We start from the raw sequence: 17,701 nt of genomic DNA, 5'->3' as shown, positions 1-17,701 counted from the left end.
ATATATGTACTTTTCCCGTGAACCATTAGGAATTAAAAAAAAATTCAGAGGTCTGGAGTAAAGATAAAAACCTTTAAAATGCTGTTTAGAACTGGGGAAAACAGTTTCCACGATGGCTCGAGTAAGCCTAGACTTATCCAATATAGTTCTTTAACCTATAACCATGACTCTCCTCACCACGACCTCCCCCTCAGTCTGCCTGCTATCTGGAGGACTGTGTACTTGAGCCATTCCCTGAAACCAGTCTCTGGTGTTTCTGCTTATAACATAGTTCCATCTTTAAGTTTCTGAAGTTTGCTTGCGATTTTAAAATTGTATTCTTTAATACTGTGCGTGAGAGGAATAATAAAGCTATCATTGCTTAAAAGAATGCTTGCATCTGTCTCTTTTTTTTCACCAAGGACGGGCCTAGAGCCTGATCTTTAAAAACTTATCCAAGTGTTCATCTCCAGAGGCCTAATTATTGCCTTCCAACAATAATGCTTAATGGAAAGAGATTTCAGTGCTTTTGGGCATCAGTGGGGCAGTAGAGCAAGGCAGTGAAGCAGGCGGCTGCCCTTACAGCTCAGGGAAGCTTAGTGAAGCGATTTTAGGGGGAAAAGTTCCTGGCAGGTTTGACTATTTTCATATAAATAATCTACAAATTCTTTTTCAAATGAAAGCATTTTCAGAAATGAAAGCCTGAGGCTTCTGAACATGCCCAGCTCAAATACCCAACAACCATCTTTAGAAGTTGAGATGAAAAGAGGAATTATTTACCAAAAAACGACAAAAAACAAAAACCCAACAGGGTGGAAACAGACTAAAGAAGGGGGCATAGTGCGCTGAGTACGAACAGTCATTGTGCCCCTGTGTGATTCTGCATTTTGTATCTGCTTCCAACGTGCTTGGGATTAAATTTGAAGGAGTTCACAATTATGTTCCATTAAAGGGTCTATTATCAAATCCACTACCAAGCTTCAGAATTTAATTTAAAACTAAAGTTGTCAGTGTGACAATACAATAGTACTATATCCATGCTGCTATTTAAAAATAATTTTTGAGATTTCAGAATCTGTTTAGGAACTGATTAAAAATAAAACAAAAACAGGTAGAGTGCATGCTGCCCCCAGGTGAAATTAGACTTGCTCATCATGCTTTATAAATTCCAGTATCTCTTTGTAATTTCTTTTCTCTGTTGCCTTGTTTAGAGTTTGTTTAGAGCTAAAAAGTTGGTTATCCAAAATATTGTTATTAAAGGAACTAGGAGCTTATCTAAACGTTATTATTATTATTATTATTATTATTATTATTATTATTATTAAGCTTATTTCTAAAAAAGCAACTAGTTCAACAAATATTTAGTTTTTAATTATTTGTTTATTTACTTATTTTTGAGTTTGGTGGTTGGCTATTTGGATACTTAAAAGCCTTTTTATAGAAGTTTACTGAATTCCAAGGTTATCCTTCTCTATGTTTTAGTTCTTCGAAGTCTTGGTTGTTGGTTCTGGGAAGTTTAAATATGACATGTGCTACCCATTTACACATTCTTATAATTATCACTTCTAAATATAATAGGTCAGACAGGGTTTCTCCATCACAGGCATTTAAATTGCTTCATCTGTCCAATCTTCCAATGAAGAATAAACTGTAGCCCAGGGCAAAGGGTAGGTAATGATTGCATTTGTTTGGTGACTTATGTGGGATGAAGGGAATTTTTTCAAGGAACTAATTTATTATTTGGGATGCCATATTGAGCTTGAGATGAACAGATTCCCATTTTCCCCCTTCCAGTGCAGTTTTGAACTAGAGTCCAAGGAATCCAAGATAACCATACCCAAACCATCCTTTACATTGCAAGTTATAGTCCATGCAAAGTGGAAATGTAGAAATCACAAGTCATGAGGTCAGGATACACCATATCAAAACAATGTGGTTATTCAGCTCTTCCTCAAGCTCTTTTGGCATCATTCTTATTACAGATTTAGTGATCTTATTATATAAGGATCATTTCATTGAAATAAGTCAAAATAGAGCCATCTGCTTCAAATGAACTTGTAACTAACTTTTAAAACTCTGCAGCTCTGTTGCATTGAAGAGTTTGTCACCAAATCCACTAACAAATATTGACATTAAACTTAAGACTAAACTTCTCAGCGTGACAAATGGAATAGCACTCTCAGGGCTGTCATTCAAGAAGTTTTAATCCAATCTGTCTTCAGATTAATTTTAGCTCACAGTAAAGACCTCAGAAATAAGACTGTTTATCTGTGAGGAATAACATTTGATTGCTCATGAATAATATAGCCCAGGATATTAAAGAAAATCATCAATAATGTTTATGTCTTGAATTTTGTTTAGAACCCTTGACTGGTAAGCCAGACTCTCTTCAGGAAGGAAAAGGAAAGAAAGGGGACACTTCACTCAAAAGAAAAGGTACCGCAGTTAAAGATAGATACGGTTTTGACATGGTTCTGTATACATCGAATACTTCTCTCAGGCATTTGTAAGCCATAAGCCCTTGCCAAAGAATATAACCTCAGCTGTTCTGTAGCTCGGATTTTAGCAAAAGTTCTGCTGAGAAAAGTGATGCTTGTGGGAAATAATTTAGAAACACCTAACATACAGAATATCCATCCATCATAGAAATTACAGGTGTTACCCTTGGGCTATGCTAGGCCATCAGAGAGACATACAGTGAACCATATTTTCTTGAGCTTCCGTCAAATTGCCTTCACTGACACGCCCTTCAGTATAGAGTACTCAACTCCTTTCACAGTGTAACATAGCAGTGGAGGTGAAACTTGCATTATACCAATAATAACCTGGTATTTCATTTTCTGGGGGGATGGTATGCCCACTAAATCATTTAATGGTCCCTATAGGAAATCCCGGGTGAGACATTTCATTCAGAATCAAGGGACAGGAAAATCTTTCTTCATCTGAGTGGTTAGATGATTAGCACATCGAAATGATGATATTTCCTTTTCTATTTTGGCTGTCCAGAAGTTCAGAACCAAACTAGTCGCCATATCTGTGCAAGAGATATCGATAGAGTTTTCCTAGATCTCGATATCGGTTTCCTAATACCTCTTCCAGTTTTGACCGTTCCACTTTAAGTTGTACTTTTCCTCACCCTACTTTCACTTAATTTTTTTTCTGTTTTACCTTAACTGTTTCTGTGAAATAGAGGGGATATAATTTTCAAGTAATAGTTGGCAGAAAATCCTGGGCTCTTAAAAACAGATTTATTTGAAGCTGCTATAACAACCAATTAAAGATTGAAATGCAGTTATAAATATATACAGTTGGCTTTTTCAGAGTACATTCAAATAAGGTTGTCATGAGTGTGTACCTTTGTTTAATTTTTCATTACAAATTGCCAAATGCAGGGCAAGCCAGGAGTATGCAAGTTCACAAACTGATGAGCTGAAAAGGATCTTTATTTTGCCATTTAAAAATACATAACCATGATTCCCAAAGAGAATCTCACCCTTCTCTGGTTATGTAACATGACGTATAACTAGAGCCAGCTGGTGAGTTAACACTGAGATTTAAATCTTAGTTAGGGGATCCCTGGGTGGCTCAGCAGTTTAGTGCCTGCCTTTGGCCCAGGGAGTGATCCTGGAGTCCTGCTGTGTTCCGCTCCATGAACTCTGCTCTTGGGAAGAGCCCCTGGCTTGTTGGGAATGAACTCACTGTTGCAGATGTTGTGTTATGGTCTGTGCTCCAGCACACGGGAGGCTGCAACGTGACAGTGCCAGCCAATGTGCAGAGTGGATGAGGGCATGTGAGAACCTGGCCCCTTTCAACACTGCCCTCAAGCTCCTTAAGTGAAGTTTAATAACTGTAAAAGGTTGACTTCGAGAATGGTGCTGTTTCATGTGTATTGTGGGTAAAGGAACTTGTACTAAAATCGGTCTATCTGGGCCAGTTGCCTAGAATCAATAAAGGCATCAAATAATTAAAAAAAAAAAAAAAAAAGGGCGTGATCCTGGAGTCCTGCGTCGGGCTCCTGGCATGGAGCCCGCTTCTCCCTCCTCCTGTGTCTCTGCCTCTCTCTCTCTGCCTCTCTCTCTCTCTCTCTATGTCTATCATAAATAAATAAATCTTTAAAAAAATCTTAGCTAAAATCTTAAGCTAAATAAATAAATCTTTAAAAAAAATCTTAGCATAAATCTTAAAATTTATGCTCAGCTCTACTTATTTACTAATAGGAGAGTAATTTTCACGTTTACATTATTTATTCCTTGCTTCTCATTGTGATCAACAAAAGCAAATGAAGGATCACGATAGAATCTTCAAAAATACAAATTAAAGAAAAATTAAATATACTATGCACATTAGTTACCAAGTCAAGTTAAATATAATAATGTACTTGCTTTAACAGCATCCTTAGTTAAAAGTAGACACATTCTAAAAAAAAAAAAAAACAAAAAACAAAACAAAACAAAAAAAAAGTAGACACATTCTGTTAAAAGTATACACCATAAGCAAATGCAAGTTTAATCAGTTAGTTAACCTGAGTCAGTTAGCTGCAGTTAGCTCAATATAATTAACTAATAACTTTCAAACATTTTTTTGCTTTTATTTTACCGAATTTCTGTTGTGTTTAATAATATTTGAAATAGGTGAATTTGTAGTCCTGATGTAGAAGTCAACTCTTATGGTTTAAGGAGTTATATCCATTCTTCAAATTTATCCTTATTTCCTGCTGTTGACATCTTCGACTCAGTCCTATTCTTCTCTGCATAATAGATCAACCTCTACCTATTTTCTCCCCAAACCTTGACAGTGAAATGCCATTGCCAAGTGTATTTTGGTGTTCTTAAAGCATTTCTTATTCTCTTCAACCCATATGCCATTGTCCCAGGTTATTGCTTCATAAAACAACAGCTCTTCAACACTATGACCTTACCTATCAGTTGTTAATTAGGGACAAAATGAAGAAAGTTTTCCATAATCAACTAATTGCAGAAAATACTGAGTTATGCCAAGTTAAAAAGTCTTTAATTAAAAAAATATATCAATATGCACCTCTAAGGGAGTGGGAGATACAATATGTAATATCCCAAAATATTTTGGCTGCAGAATTCTCTCTTGGAGCAGTTTCCACTGGAGCTAGAGTTTTATGGAACAAACATTGGGGAATAATTTTGTCTTTGTTCCACTGGCCTGCTCATATATTGGCATTGGCATTGTTCCAGTGCTTGCCTTCTGACTTGACTTATTGTTGTAAGTGCTACCAGGCCACTTAGCAATAAATGAAATGTCAGTGTTATAAACATTAGTGACATTTAACTGGAAGGGCATGGAAAAACAGAGGAAAAAAAATAAAAGGCTAATAAAATTGAGATACCTGGCTGCAGTGGCTCTTTAAGTATGGTCCCTGGACCAGTAGCATCCAAATCACCTGAGAACCTCCTAAAAACACAAATACTTGGCCCCACCCCAGATCTACCGAATCTAGAACTCCTGTGGGGGACCAGCAATTTGTGTTTTAATAGGCTCTCTAGGGAATTCTAAATTGGAGAACTATTAAACTGGAGCCCAAGAATTACTGCTCTACTATCGCCATTGGAATATCAGAAACATTCAATTATTTCTAACGTATTATTTATATGCCTCATCCCCAAAATATTTAAATTAGATTACAATTTAGAAAAAACATATATATGAACTATTTCCATTTCAACATTGAATGGCTACACTGAGGACTAAATGATCCAGCTTTCAAGCAAAAGCCAGTCTCTCATTAAAAACTGAAGCTTCCATGTGGTCGGGTGAGTGATATTGAGGAAGAGATGCCCCTTGTTACATTTAACATGCTGGCAGATTTTGTTCAAAAATTACAGCTATATTAATTCCCTATGGCATAGATATATTTTTATTCATTAAAATTTTTCCTCCTTAGTATTTCCATTGTTAAAAAAATAGATAAAAGTTAAATGGAATCAAAGTGCAATGGTCCAAAAATAATACCCGGCTCTTAGTTTTCACTGAATGATCATGATATGTAAGAAAAGAAGAAATAATAAACTCATTCCAGTCCTACACTTATAATTGCAAATATCTTAGGAATTCTTCTTAGAGAAATTCATCTTAAAGTGGCCATAGTGTTATCATTTTTATTTCACTGAAAATACAGGTCAAATAATGGAAAATCACCATATTGAAATATATATCAAATTATGAACACTGCTAGTTATTGCCTGAACAAAGATTTTCTTAAATTTTTCTAAATATAAAAAGATCTAGGTACAACTTCAGACCTGTGGGTAATGGATACTATTTTTAAATGTATAAGTAGAAGTCACCTATTTAGGGGTGACATGAGACATAATGACAAATTCCTCTCTACTTATAGTCTGTATATTTTTGAATAGCATGAAAATGTAAGGAATATTTACTTTTCTAAATATCATTATCATTAAATAATACTCATTAAGGAAATATAGTTTGGGAAATAAAGTGTTTCCACATCTGTAGGCATCTATAAACTGCATCTAAAATCTCAATAATTATTCTGAAGGTAAGTGTAATTTAAACTGAATGAATTTCTAAACCATAATAACCTTGATCCTGTTAGGACATATTAGGCTTTCTGAGTTAAGCTATTTTCATCAATCACAGGATCTTTCAGACCATAAGAGTGCCATGCCACCCAACTGGTCTAGATTTCCTTCCTGATGCTCTCAGGGGAAGTGAAGCATATGTTCTTTTTGGATTCTCAACTGAACATTAGTATTCTTTCTCTTGCTCCTCTTTTTCCTCCTCTACTTCCTCTTTCTCCCTTTTCTCTCTTCCTCTTTGCTCCCTTCTCTCTCTCTCTCTCTCTTTAATGCCTTAGTTCATCTAGGCTTATGGCACAGCAAGTACCTTCATCCATACTCCCTGAGTGTAGCAAGAAATATAGTTTCCCACTCAGAAACCCTGTTTCTCATTCAGGGAATGTTGGAATATTCAGGAGCTGCAATACCCTATCTCCTTCCTTGCATTCTTTACTAACTCTGGCTGACTCTTATAGTAACTTCCTTCTTCCCTGATCCTATCCTGAGCTTCAAAACAAAAACAAAAGCAAAAACAACCATCAAGAGCCCTGCTCATAGTACACTTACTCTCTTTCTCATTCAGAATGAGAATTTAATTTACTAGTATTTGCAGTAGTAAATGAAATGCACTTTACAGTCTAAACTGTTCATTTTAGAAGCAAGGACAGAGACAAAAATAAAATATCAAGTTGTTTTTCATAGCCAACTGGACAAAAGAAACTAAGTAGCTTTAAAAAAAAAAAACCTGTTACTGTTACTACTGGTTAATTTGGAGGCTGTAGAGAATAGAGTTTTTGATTTTTGATTTGTTAAGTCTTCCCAAAATTGCTTGATGTTTTGCCTTAAGTCCACGGTAATTCTAGCTTTATTCATCTACCAGAATCTGGTTCTATTCACCTACTTGTAACAGAATGATTTAATATGCATATTTAAGGTTCTCCTAAAGGAAAATCACCAGGAGGGAAAGGACCACTAAAGAAATCACCTGCTGATTCTACAGACATGTCACCTGTTCCCATAGTGCCACCACCACCCAAGCCAGGATCAGAAGAATGGGTCTACGTGAATGAACCAATTCCTGAGGTATGATGGTTTAGATTTAAGCTAGTAGAAACTAGTCTCTCTCTCTCTCTCAATCTCTCTCTCTCTCTCTTTTTTTTTTTTTTTTTTTTTTTTTTTAGTAAGATTCATACCTTTATTTGCACTATCCAGAAGGCCTTTCATAGCTGGTGATATGTATCTTCATCAAAAAGCCAAGGTGAATTTTTGAGACTACACATTCAATCACATTGTATCCTCTTCTTTACTCCGAGTTTCTGAGTCATGCTTTGAACGGCTATTAAGTGCTGAAAGCAGGAGAACAAAATGGGTTCTGTGAGGACCAATTTTCTCCCTAAGGACAAGCAGAGATGCAGTTTCTTGGAAGAATGACTTCCTCAGAACACATATCTAGCAAATTATAGCCCTCCATCCATGTTCTCATGCCCACATTATAATGCTTTCAAATGAAGTTTAACCTCTCACTTTTGAGAAATAGAAGAAATTTTTTGAAGCTAACTAAACTAACAAAAGAACAGGTCACTGTCTGGCCTGAGAACTTTAAATAGGTATGCCAGTATAAGGTGAGGAGATGCCCCCAGGTGAGCCCGGGAAGCTCCATTCAGTTCTTTGTTCTCTGACAACCACAAAGCCCAGTTCCACCTAGAAAAATCTGGTTGCTTCAATAGATAAATCATCTTAAGAAAAAATCAAGAATGGACTTTCACATTTTTTTTTCAAAGACAAAGAGCTTTGTAAATGATGCAGCCCCTCTTTTCTTCATTGCAGTTCTCAGTGAATTCTTCCTCTTATGAACTCTGAACACTGACTGCCTGTGCCAGACATCTGAGACCCCATGATGAATTTCAGTGGTTGTGGTGTTGCTGTTATTATTGATCTTTCCTAGGGACATGTCTTATCTCCCCAATTAGATTATAAACTCTTTGAGAGAAGGTTGGGAACATGTGGGATAATCAGCTCTATTCAATACAGAATCAAACACAATGTAGATTCTTGATGGAACTCTAATGATTTAATTAATTAGCATTGATAAGGAAGTTAGAAAATATTTGGAGGTGATAATATTAAATGATATAATTGTAGATGTGTGTAATATCACTCAGCCAAACAGAAGCTACTTTTTGAAATAAATACATTAAAAAATTTGTCATAGAATCAGGATATAGAAATGGTTGTTGGGACAAAAATAAAATAAAAATGGTATTATCTGGCAGGGCTGGAGAGTGAGAGACAAAAATATTAAAATGCAATCCTTAACTCCAAACCTTGAAGCTCATGAGAGAAATAAATTTATAGAGGACAAGAAGGAATAGAGGACAGAAGTAAAAAAGTAAACATTAACACTGAGATACGACATCGACATCGGCTCCCATGTAGATCTTCTAGCAGTCAGGATTCTGGCAGAAAACAGATAATAATTTAAGGAGAGTTTAATAAAGGATAAAAAATAAGGGAAAATATAAGGATTCAATTAATACCCCAACAAGGGATAGCCAGGAGCTATATGGCCTATAGGACTGAGAAAGTGAGGAAAGGGAGCAGATGCTTGGAACTTGAGGGGACTTATGTGGAGAGTGCCACCTGACAGGAGCTGAGGCCTTCAGCAGAGGGATGTAGCCACCCACAGTGGTGCGGCCGAGAAGAGCGGGGAGATTCAGAACCAGACCTCGTATCTTTCTGCTCTCCCATCTCTTGCCCAGAAGATGGAAGGCAGGGCAGTTTCCTGAAGTAGTTCACATAAGTCAGCCTTCCAGGGCACTGAGTAGCATGAAGAATGAAGGATAGGACTTGGTCTAGAGGGACAAGAGGCAGATATGCAGCACAAAGCAGCCACATAATCCACTCTAGTCCTTTTCCCACCCTAAGCTTCTCACACTTTGGCAGCTACAGAGCTTACCTGCCAAAGAAGAAGCAAGACAGATGCCCAGTTAAATTTTAATTTCAGATTAACAATGGCTTTAAGTGGGCCCCCTATACTTTATCTGGTAACCCTAGTTGCAGGCCTTTCAAGGACCCCATATCTACCTCCCTCAGTAGGCATGTAGACAGATCGAGGAAGGGAGAGGGGAGATAGAGGGGAAAGGGGAAGGTAGATTGAAAGAGAGAGAGAGAAAGGTTGAGAGATTGAGAGAGATTGCTTTCATATCTGGCTCTCCCGGGTGGAGGCAGCAGTCAAGTTCCAGAGGAGCCTGGGTCCTTGTCCCTTTGTCAGCCACAAGAGAGGTTGCAGACAGGACCAAGAAGACAGAGTGAGAGGTCTTTCTTTATAGCTTCTGAAGCTTTGGAGCATATTTGCTTTGGCTACTGATTTCCAATTATCCTCAGTCTTATCCAATGAAAAGAAGACTATTTAATTGGAAAGTATAGATCTGAACACATCTAGTCACATCATGAGAGTTAAGTGCCCAGGCTAAAAAAAATTACATCCCAGAGACCAGAAGAACCTATAGATATGGCATTATCAATAACTCATAGAAATCACTGAGGATATGGGTCCAGAAGACCAGATATAGGCAAACATCCAAATGTTTAATAAAAGGCTGATGGGATTTAGTTACATACAGACCAGGACTGACACAATTTGAGAGAAAATTGTTAGAAGTATGACTTCTGAGCACACCTAAGTGACAAAAATGCTCCCCCAGAGCCCACACAGGTTCACTAAGTCCTGCTGAACTGGCCCATTCCTTTTCCTTGGCAGCAAGGTTGAATAGAAGGATCAGGGAGGTGTATCTTGAATTCAAAATAGTATTTTGAATAGTATTTCTCATGAAGTTCTTAGAAACGAATGAGATCTGTGAGCAGAGTGTTACTTTAATTAGGTCTATTTCTAGGAGGTAACACAGAGTGTGAATTAATGGATTAAAGTCATCCAGGAGGGAGGTTTAGTAGTGGGCTTCTTTAAAATGGTCTTCAGCACCATTCTGGGTACCGCATCTTTTGAGAGAGATCATGAAAAAGTAGAAACCAGAGGGAGGAACTGGGGTGGGGGAAGGGTGTTAAAAACAATGTCGGGGGACACCTGGGTGGCTCAGTGGTTGAGGGTCTGCCTTTGGCCCAGGGCATGATCCTGGAGTCCCGGGATCGAGTCCCACATCAGGATCCCTGCATGGAGCCTGCTTCTCCCTCTGCCTGTGTCTCTGCCTCTTTCTCTGTGTCTTTCATGAATAAATAAATAAAATCTTAAAAACAACAACAACAACAAAACAATGTCAGAGGAGGAACATTAAAGAAACTGTAAATGTTTAAGTTAGATAAATGAGTACTTCAAGTGTGTCTAGACATTAAATCATAGGCCTTTAGAACTAGATGGAGCCAGCCAGTCTCCTAAAAATTTAACTGCTGATAAAACTGGGCTCAGGGGTGTCTACATAGTAAAATTTATTGAGGGCCCGTTATGTGCAAATGCTGTACTAGATGCCAGGACTACACAAACAAGCGAGTTTCATCCTGAATCCCAGCCTACCTCCTTACTGTCTTGAAATATCTGACATGCTGTCATAAGGAACACTGTATGAATGTAGTGCCCTTCTCCAAAGAGCACAGCTAGGGCTGATATGTGGAAAGGAAGGCAAATTTCTGCTCAACACACAGGAAAAATTTCCAGGAACATAGTTGTGTGGCACCAGAGGGCCTGCCCTGAAATGTTTCAGTGAGATCTATGGAGGGATAACTTATCCTTAATATTTGGTATTTCTTAGTGGAAGGGAGATTAACCAAATAACCTCTCCAAGCCCCATGTGTAATATCCTGAGTAAATAAATGCACAACCAATAAGGTAATATTTAGTACAGAGAATTTATATTGGATATAATATGTATATTTAGTTTTATTTCATTTCAATTATTTCTTGGTTTTGGTTGTTTATTTGCATCATCAAAGATAATATAAAGAAATTTTCTAACTTTCATGGTGCACACAGCAAAGATAAAACCACTTGGGCAAATGCAGAGAAATGATTCATCACCACCATGACATGAATGTTAGATATTGTCCATGACAGGCAGTTTTCCAACGTAGGCAAAATCTGACATCTATTTATTCATTCAATAAATATTTGAGTACCTTTTGTGTCCCAGACACTGTAGTGATTTTAAGAAAAATGATAGAGTGGTGACTAAAACCAGCATTGGTCTCATTGTTCTTTATGAGACTGGTATTCTAGAGGAGAATATGGACAAATGAATGAGCAGTTGCCATTAATGTCATCCTTACTATAATGGGAGAAAGTGCTGAGTGCAGGGTACTGAGATAGGACTCCAGAACTTTAGAGGATGACCTTCAACACTTTTCTTTTAAAAAAAAAAAAAAAAAGATTTTATTTATTTATTCATGAGAGACATGGGGAGAGAGAGAGAGAAAGAGAGAGAGAGAGAGAGAGAGAGGCAGAAACACAGGCAGAGGGAGAAGCAGCTCCATGCAGGGAGCCTGATGTGGGACTTGATCCCAGGTCTCCAGGACCTGGGCTGATGGTGGCTAAACCGCTGAGCCTCCCGGGCTGCCCTCAATACTTTTCTAATCAGAGGAGGATTTCTGAAAGAAATTTGTCTGAACTGAGACATGAAGAAGTATTTGAATTAGTGATTAGCTGGGGGAGGGGAGAGAAGGAAGGGCTAGAAGTTTCACAAAGAATGCTTTAGATAGGGCAGCCCCGTGGCTTAGCGGTTTAGCACCGCCTTTAGCCCAGGGCCTGATCCTGGAGACCTGGGCTCCCTGCATGGAGCCTGCTTCTCCCTCTGCCTGTGTCTCTGCCTCTCTCTCTCTCTCTCTCTCTCTCTCTAGGTGTGTGTGTGTCTCTCATGAATAAATAAATAAAATCTTAAAAAAAAAAAGAATGCTTTAGATGGTTTCATCTTGATCTTCTTGCTGAGTATTGCTCTTCTGACTCAATTATTCAAGAGAATTATCACTTTGAAATGATTAATTTTATGCTTTACCATTTAACAGGAAATGCCTTCATTTTTAGTGCCTTACTGGGAACTAATCGAAAATTCCTACATAAACTCCATCAAAACAGTACTCAGGCATCTGAGAGAAGAACAGCATAGTGTGGTTGCTTACTTATACGAGGTTAGGTAAGTAAAATTTCCAAAGTCAGAATTTTGTAGTCTACAGGCATGTTGTGTAAGCTCCATCTCACTCTCTTAATGCCTTACAGAACAAATTTCCAGCAGTTTCTATGGCGTCCAGATCACAAGCAAGATTTTGTATCTCAATGGCAGGCTGATTTCAATGCTCTTCCTGATGACCTGTGGGATGATGAAGAAACAAAGTCTGAACTACACCAAAGAGTAAATGTAAGGAAATCTGCAACCTGCTGCACCAGGGTCTCCACACACATGAATATTGTACTGCAGAAGCCTAACTCATTCCTTTCTTCTTCCATGAGGTGTGAGGGTGAGGAGGGAAATGGTTTGAACATTTATCTACCAACTTTCAAGAGCAATGGCTCTTCCAAACTTGAGTTCAAACAGGATTTTTTTTAAGATTTATTTATTTATTCATGAGAGACACAGGAAAGAGGCCAAGACACAGGCAGGGGGAGAAGCAGTCTCCTCATAGGGAGCCCAATGCAGACTCAATCCCTGGACCAGGGACCACAACCTGACCCGAAAGGGAGATGCTCAACCACTGAGCCATCCAGGCAGGCACCTCACTTTTTTTAAACAGGATTTTTTTTTCAAGATTTATTTATTTATTCATGAGAGACACACAGAGAAAGGCAGAGAGAGACCAGACTTGAGTTCAGAATGAGAACATGCTGGCCAATACTTCCAGAGAAAGGACCCAAGTCCAGTAAAGCAAGAGCATTCTTGGGATCTCTTTTGTAGGCTCCTAACCCAAAGCTTTGTTTGGCATTGTAACTATCTCCATGCTTGGTATTAAGCACATGCCTACCTTGAGTGCAGTCATATGGTTGGATGATGTCAAGGAAGGGAAGAGGGGACTTCGTGGAAAACCTAAAAGCCTGCCAATATTGAATAGATCCTGTGAGGGGAGGTAGCAAATCTTTTACATCTTTGTATCTCCAGCAGGCACAGTGCCTGCCACGTAATAGGCAGATTTTCATAAATGGGATATATTACCCTGATGCTTTAGAAAAGGACTCCTGATATCCAAGAAGCCTGATTTCAATATCTTACCTTTTGTCTTTCCTGTATAAATTTACAGAGCCCCTTTTTCTGTCACAGGAATTCCTTCCCTTGCCACTCCCAAAATATAGGTTACTGGTAGTCAAATCTGATTATAATCTTAATATTTATTTATATAACCAAAAAAGTGCCAAAACCTATCCTATGAGCCATTTATCTTCTCTACAAATATTTATTGAACATCTATCATGGTCCTAGCACTATTCAAGTGTCTTGAAACTCAACAGTGAACAAGAAGTCTATGACCTCAAGATGTTTATATTCTGGTAGCCAAAAGACAGAGGATAAGCAATAAACAAATGAGTATATAGAATATACCATGAGTGTGTGTCATTGGTAATGAGAGCTTTGTGAAGAACAAGAAAGGAGGCAGGAAAGGAATGTTGATGTACCATTTTGTATATGGTGGTTGTGGAAAGGCCCACTGAGAACGTGACACTTGAGCAAACTCAGAACAGGTGTGATTGAGTGAACTGTGTAGATATTTGGGGAAGAGTGTATCAGGCACAGAGGGAAGAAAAGCCAAAGGCACTGAAGTGGAAGGATGAGTAGTGTGTTTAAAGAACAGTAAGTTGACGGGGGTGGCTAGAGGAACAGAATGAGCAGGCCAGGTGGATGGTGATGAGGTCAGAGAGATCATAAGGGATCACATTATCTAAGGCCTTGGAGGTCATTATTAGGATATTGGTATTGATCTGAATGAGAGTTGAAGCCTTAGTTTTTGGTTTTTAAGAGGATCTGTCTATAGTGGAGTAAAAGGGAGACCAGGCTGGGAAACCAATTGCGAAGCTACTGAAATTAAGTGAAGGTATTATACTGATTTAGATGATCTGGGTGCTGGAGCATTAACCCAAGAGGTATTGAATTAACTGCAGCTCTGATGCAGCATTATTTGACCCATGAAGAAGCATGACAAGCTATCTCTTCATGGTCTCCTATACTCTGTAGAGTATAAAATAACCATCTTTGCCCCAAAGTACTTTTTTTGTATTGAATTCTATTGTATCTGATATCAATACTGGAACCTTGCTTTATTTATTTGTGTTTGTCTCATATAAGTTTTGACTTTTGACCTTTTTGTGTCCTATTATTTTATATGAGACTCTAGTAAGTCATATATAAGTTGAATTTGGGCTCTTGACCCAGCAGAAAACATTGAAAACTTTTGTGAAAGTGATCATTTTTAATGATTTTTGTCTGCACGACTTTCACAATTAATAGCTATGAGTTTTTCTATAAAACAACCCACTCTGATTATTCAGGGATATATAATAATTCCCTAGTTTTTGCCAAAAAAAGTGTGAAAACCAGCTGTGCCTCTGGATAATCCTGGACCCTCTCTATGCTCTGTCAATGTGCTTGTTCTTGACTTACTTCATTCCAATTCTGAGAAGTTAATGGAGAGGTTCTGCTATTGCATTGTCTTCACTCTACCATCAGAAATCTGAGCCACAGAGATGCTAGTACTTGCCAAGGCCTCATAGTGAAGCAGGAACAAAAAGAGAACTCTTCTAGCTCTCAGAAATGTACAAATACTTGGTAAGCGCAAGCCAGTATGCACTGAATGTCTGCCAGAGCAGCTGTGGAAAGACCATGAAGATATCAAGATCGGCTCTAAAATAATGATGTTTTGTGCTGACACTTAGCATATGACTATAAAAATGGTTGTGATACTTTCATTTTTATGTCCAGTTCCCTGAAGGTAACAAACCAAAGTGCTAAGTGTTCCATTAACACAATATCACAGAAATAAAACCCACTGTGGGCACTGGCTGAAATGGAAATGCTTGAATGAAACTGCTTGCATTAGGATTCCTGGCTCCTCCCCACACTGAAACCATAGCCAAGTGACTTAACCTCTCTGGGCATCAATTTTTTCACCAGAATTTACTCCTGGTTATTGTGGAGACTAGCAAGGTAATCCATGTAAAGCACTTACCCACAATGCCCAACCCATAGTAACATTCAATAAATTATTATTGTGAGAACTGTCACATTTTAATTGACTGTCTATATTTCATTAATGGGATATTTTATTAAAGAAATATTTTATTGCTATAAATAATATTATATTCTTATAAGATATAATAGATTTTATTAACTGTGGGATTATCATATGCTAAATACTGTGCTAAGCACTTTAAATACATAAGCTAATTTAGCACACGCGAGAGGTAAGAGGTAAAGTATATAAGACCTGAAATAGTGGTGTATATTACTCAAGAGCACAGACTCCTATCTTGGATCCACCACCAACTTTTTGTGTGCCTTTAGGAAGATAACCTCTCTATAACTCATCTGCAAAATTAACATTATAATAGTACCTCAAGTTGTTGCGAGGCATTAAATGAGTTGATATAAGTACAGTGACTTCCATTCTGACACACTGACACCCATGGAAAGACCTCAGTACATGGTAGCTATTGTTTTGTTATCTAAATGGCAGAGCTGGGATCTTTAAAATATTTTTTTTTACTGCTAGCTCTTTAGTAGAAAGCTTATTTTTGGACAATCCTATTAAGTTCAGACAGCACTTCTTGGTGAATGACATGTTCCACTTATGGTGAATGAATAGGCTTATGCCCTTGGATTAAATACAGCTGCATATTTCATCCACCAACAATATGCCATTTCCACAAAAATTCCCTGAAAGGACTTCTTAATTTTTTTTAGAGAGAGACAAAGAGAGAACTGGGTGGAGGGTGGCCAGAGAGACGGAGAATCTTAAGCAGACCCAGTGCAGAGCCTGATGCAGGGCTCGATCTCATGACCCTGAGATCATGACATGAGCTGAAATCAGATGCTTAACCGAACTGAGCCATACAGGCACCCCAGGACTTCTTCAACTAAACAAATTTTCTGGGAAAGGACTAGAATACTACATAAAACATAGCCACCCATAAATAAAGTGAACTGCAGTGAATTTGTGCATATGATTTGGTGAGCTGGTTTTACAAAGTAAGGCCCTGGCATAGAGAAGAAGCAAAATAAATATCTGTTGAATGAAGGAATAAAATCCATGAGTGCATTAGGTCTAATTTTCTTTGGAGACATTTTTAAGGCAGGTAAAATATTCTATTTTCATTACCCTGAGGTAATTCGAGCCATGTTCTAAAGCATAACTGTGTTCTTTCTGTTCAGGATTTAAGAGACCGCCTGTGGGACATCTGTGATGCCCGGAAGGAAGAAGCAGAGCAGGAGCGTCAGGATATCATTAACGAGAGCTGGTTGCAAGACTCAATCGGAATAACGATGAACCATTTCTTCTCACTAATGCAGGTAAGAGTGGCTTGTCAACAACACAGACTCTTGTCTCCACAGCTGTGTCCTGTCCCTCCCTTTGGGAGTGTGAGGGGCCTGTTCAGGCCTCATTTTACTCACAGCACTCTGCCTGGCCTGAGCTCCAACTTGCTGAGAAAGTTAGCTGAAATAAATCATTTTGGTCCGGGGCCAAACAAACACCAGAACTGGAAGCGTCCCTGGGTGCCTGGGTGGCTCAGTCAGTTAAGTGTTTAGCTCTTGACCTCAGCTCAGGTCCTGGTCTCAAGACCCTGTGAAGCTGGACATGGAGTCTGATTAAACACACACACACACATACACACACACACACACACACACACACACACACACACACACACTAGAGCATTCCAAGCAACCACCAACCAGCTTTGCACCAGGTGGCTTAGAAGTGTGGAGAGGGACAGAAGAAATGCTCTCCCTACTGGTTGTTGCCTCATCAGCGCCTCACAATGGACACCCAAAGTAGCCAGCAGAAGCCCAGGAAAGCATCTCTGCCACAAAGCATGGGCAAGGTCAATGGCAGCAGGCATTTGATTCCAGAAAAAAAGTTTATGTCCAGATTGAAAAAAAAAAACAAAAAAACAAAGAAACAAAACCACCATTCACCAGAATAACCTCATTTGCAGCCTGTTAAATAAAATTTGCACTAGATGAGATAAG

The 17,701-nt window shown here is 38.4% G+C and overlaps 1 protein-coding gene and 1 long non-coding RNA gene across 15 annotated transcripts in view; one reads left to right on the top strand and one right to left on the bottom strand.

Moving 5' to 3' along the window:
* Nucleotides 1-17,701, top strand: part of SPEF2 (sperm flagellar 2) — a 172,102-nt gene that overhangs the window by 90,373 nt on the left and 64,028 nt on the right. For all 11 annotated transcript variants that reach the window (XM_038535345.1, XM_038535343.1, XM_038535337.1 and 8 more), the window contains 5 exons: nucleotides 2,341-2,415; nucleotides 7,465-7,613; nucleotides 12,537-12,664; nucleotides 12,748-12,886; nucleotides 16,883-17,020. In XM_038535345.1, coding sequence (XP_038391273.1) covers nucleotides 2,341-2,415; nucleotides 7,465-7,613; nucleotides 12,537-12,664; nucleotides 12,748-12,886; nucleotides 16,883-17,020 — 629 coding nt within the window. The remainder of the gene's footprint in view (nucleotides 1-2,340; nucleotides 2,416-7,464; nucleotides 7,614-12,536; nucleotides 12,665-12,747; nucleotides 12,887-16,882; nucleotides 17,021-17,701) is intronic.
* LOC119876207 overlaps nucleotides 1-17,701 on the bottom strand; it is a 109,164-nt gene that overhangs the window by 49,633 nt on the left and 41,830 nt on the right. For all 4 annotated transcript variants that reach the window (XR_005358592.1, XR_005358593.1, XR_005358594.1 and 1 more), the window contains exons 4-5: nucleotides 12,651-12,838; nucleotides 7,724-7,876 (exon numbers count right to left, since the gene is read on the bottom strand). This is a non-coding gene — a long non-coding RNA (uncharacterized LOC119876207). The remainder of the gene's footprint in view (nucleotides 1-7,723; nucleotides 7,877-12,650; nucleotides 12,839-17,701) is intronic.

The sequence above is a fragment of the Canis lupus genome, chromosome 4, assembly GCF_011100685.1.
Source record: "Canis lupus familiaris isolate Mischka breed German Shepherd chromosome 4, alternate assembly UU_Cfam_GSD_1.0, whole genome shotgun sequence".
NCBI classification, from domain to species: Eukaryota; Metazoa; Chordata; class Mammalia; order Carnivora; family Canidae; genus Canis; species Canis lupus.
The sequence above is the reverse complement of the archived record's forward strand: the minus strand, read 5'-3'. Positions and strand labels throughout refer to the sequence as shown.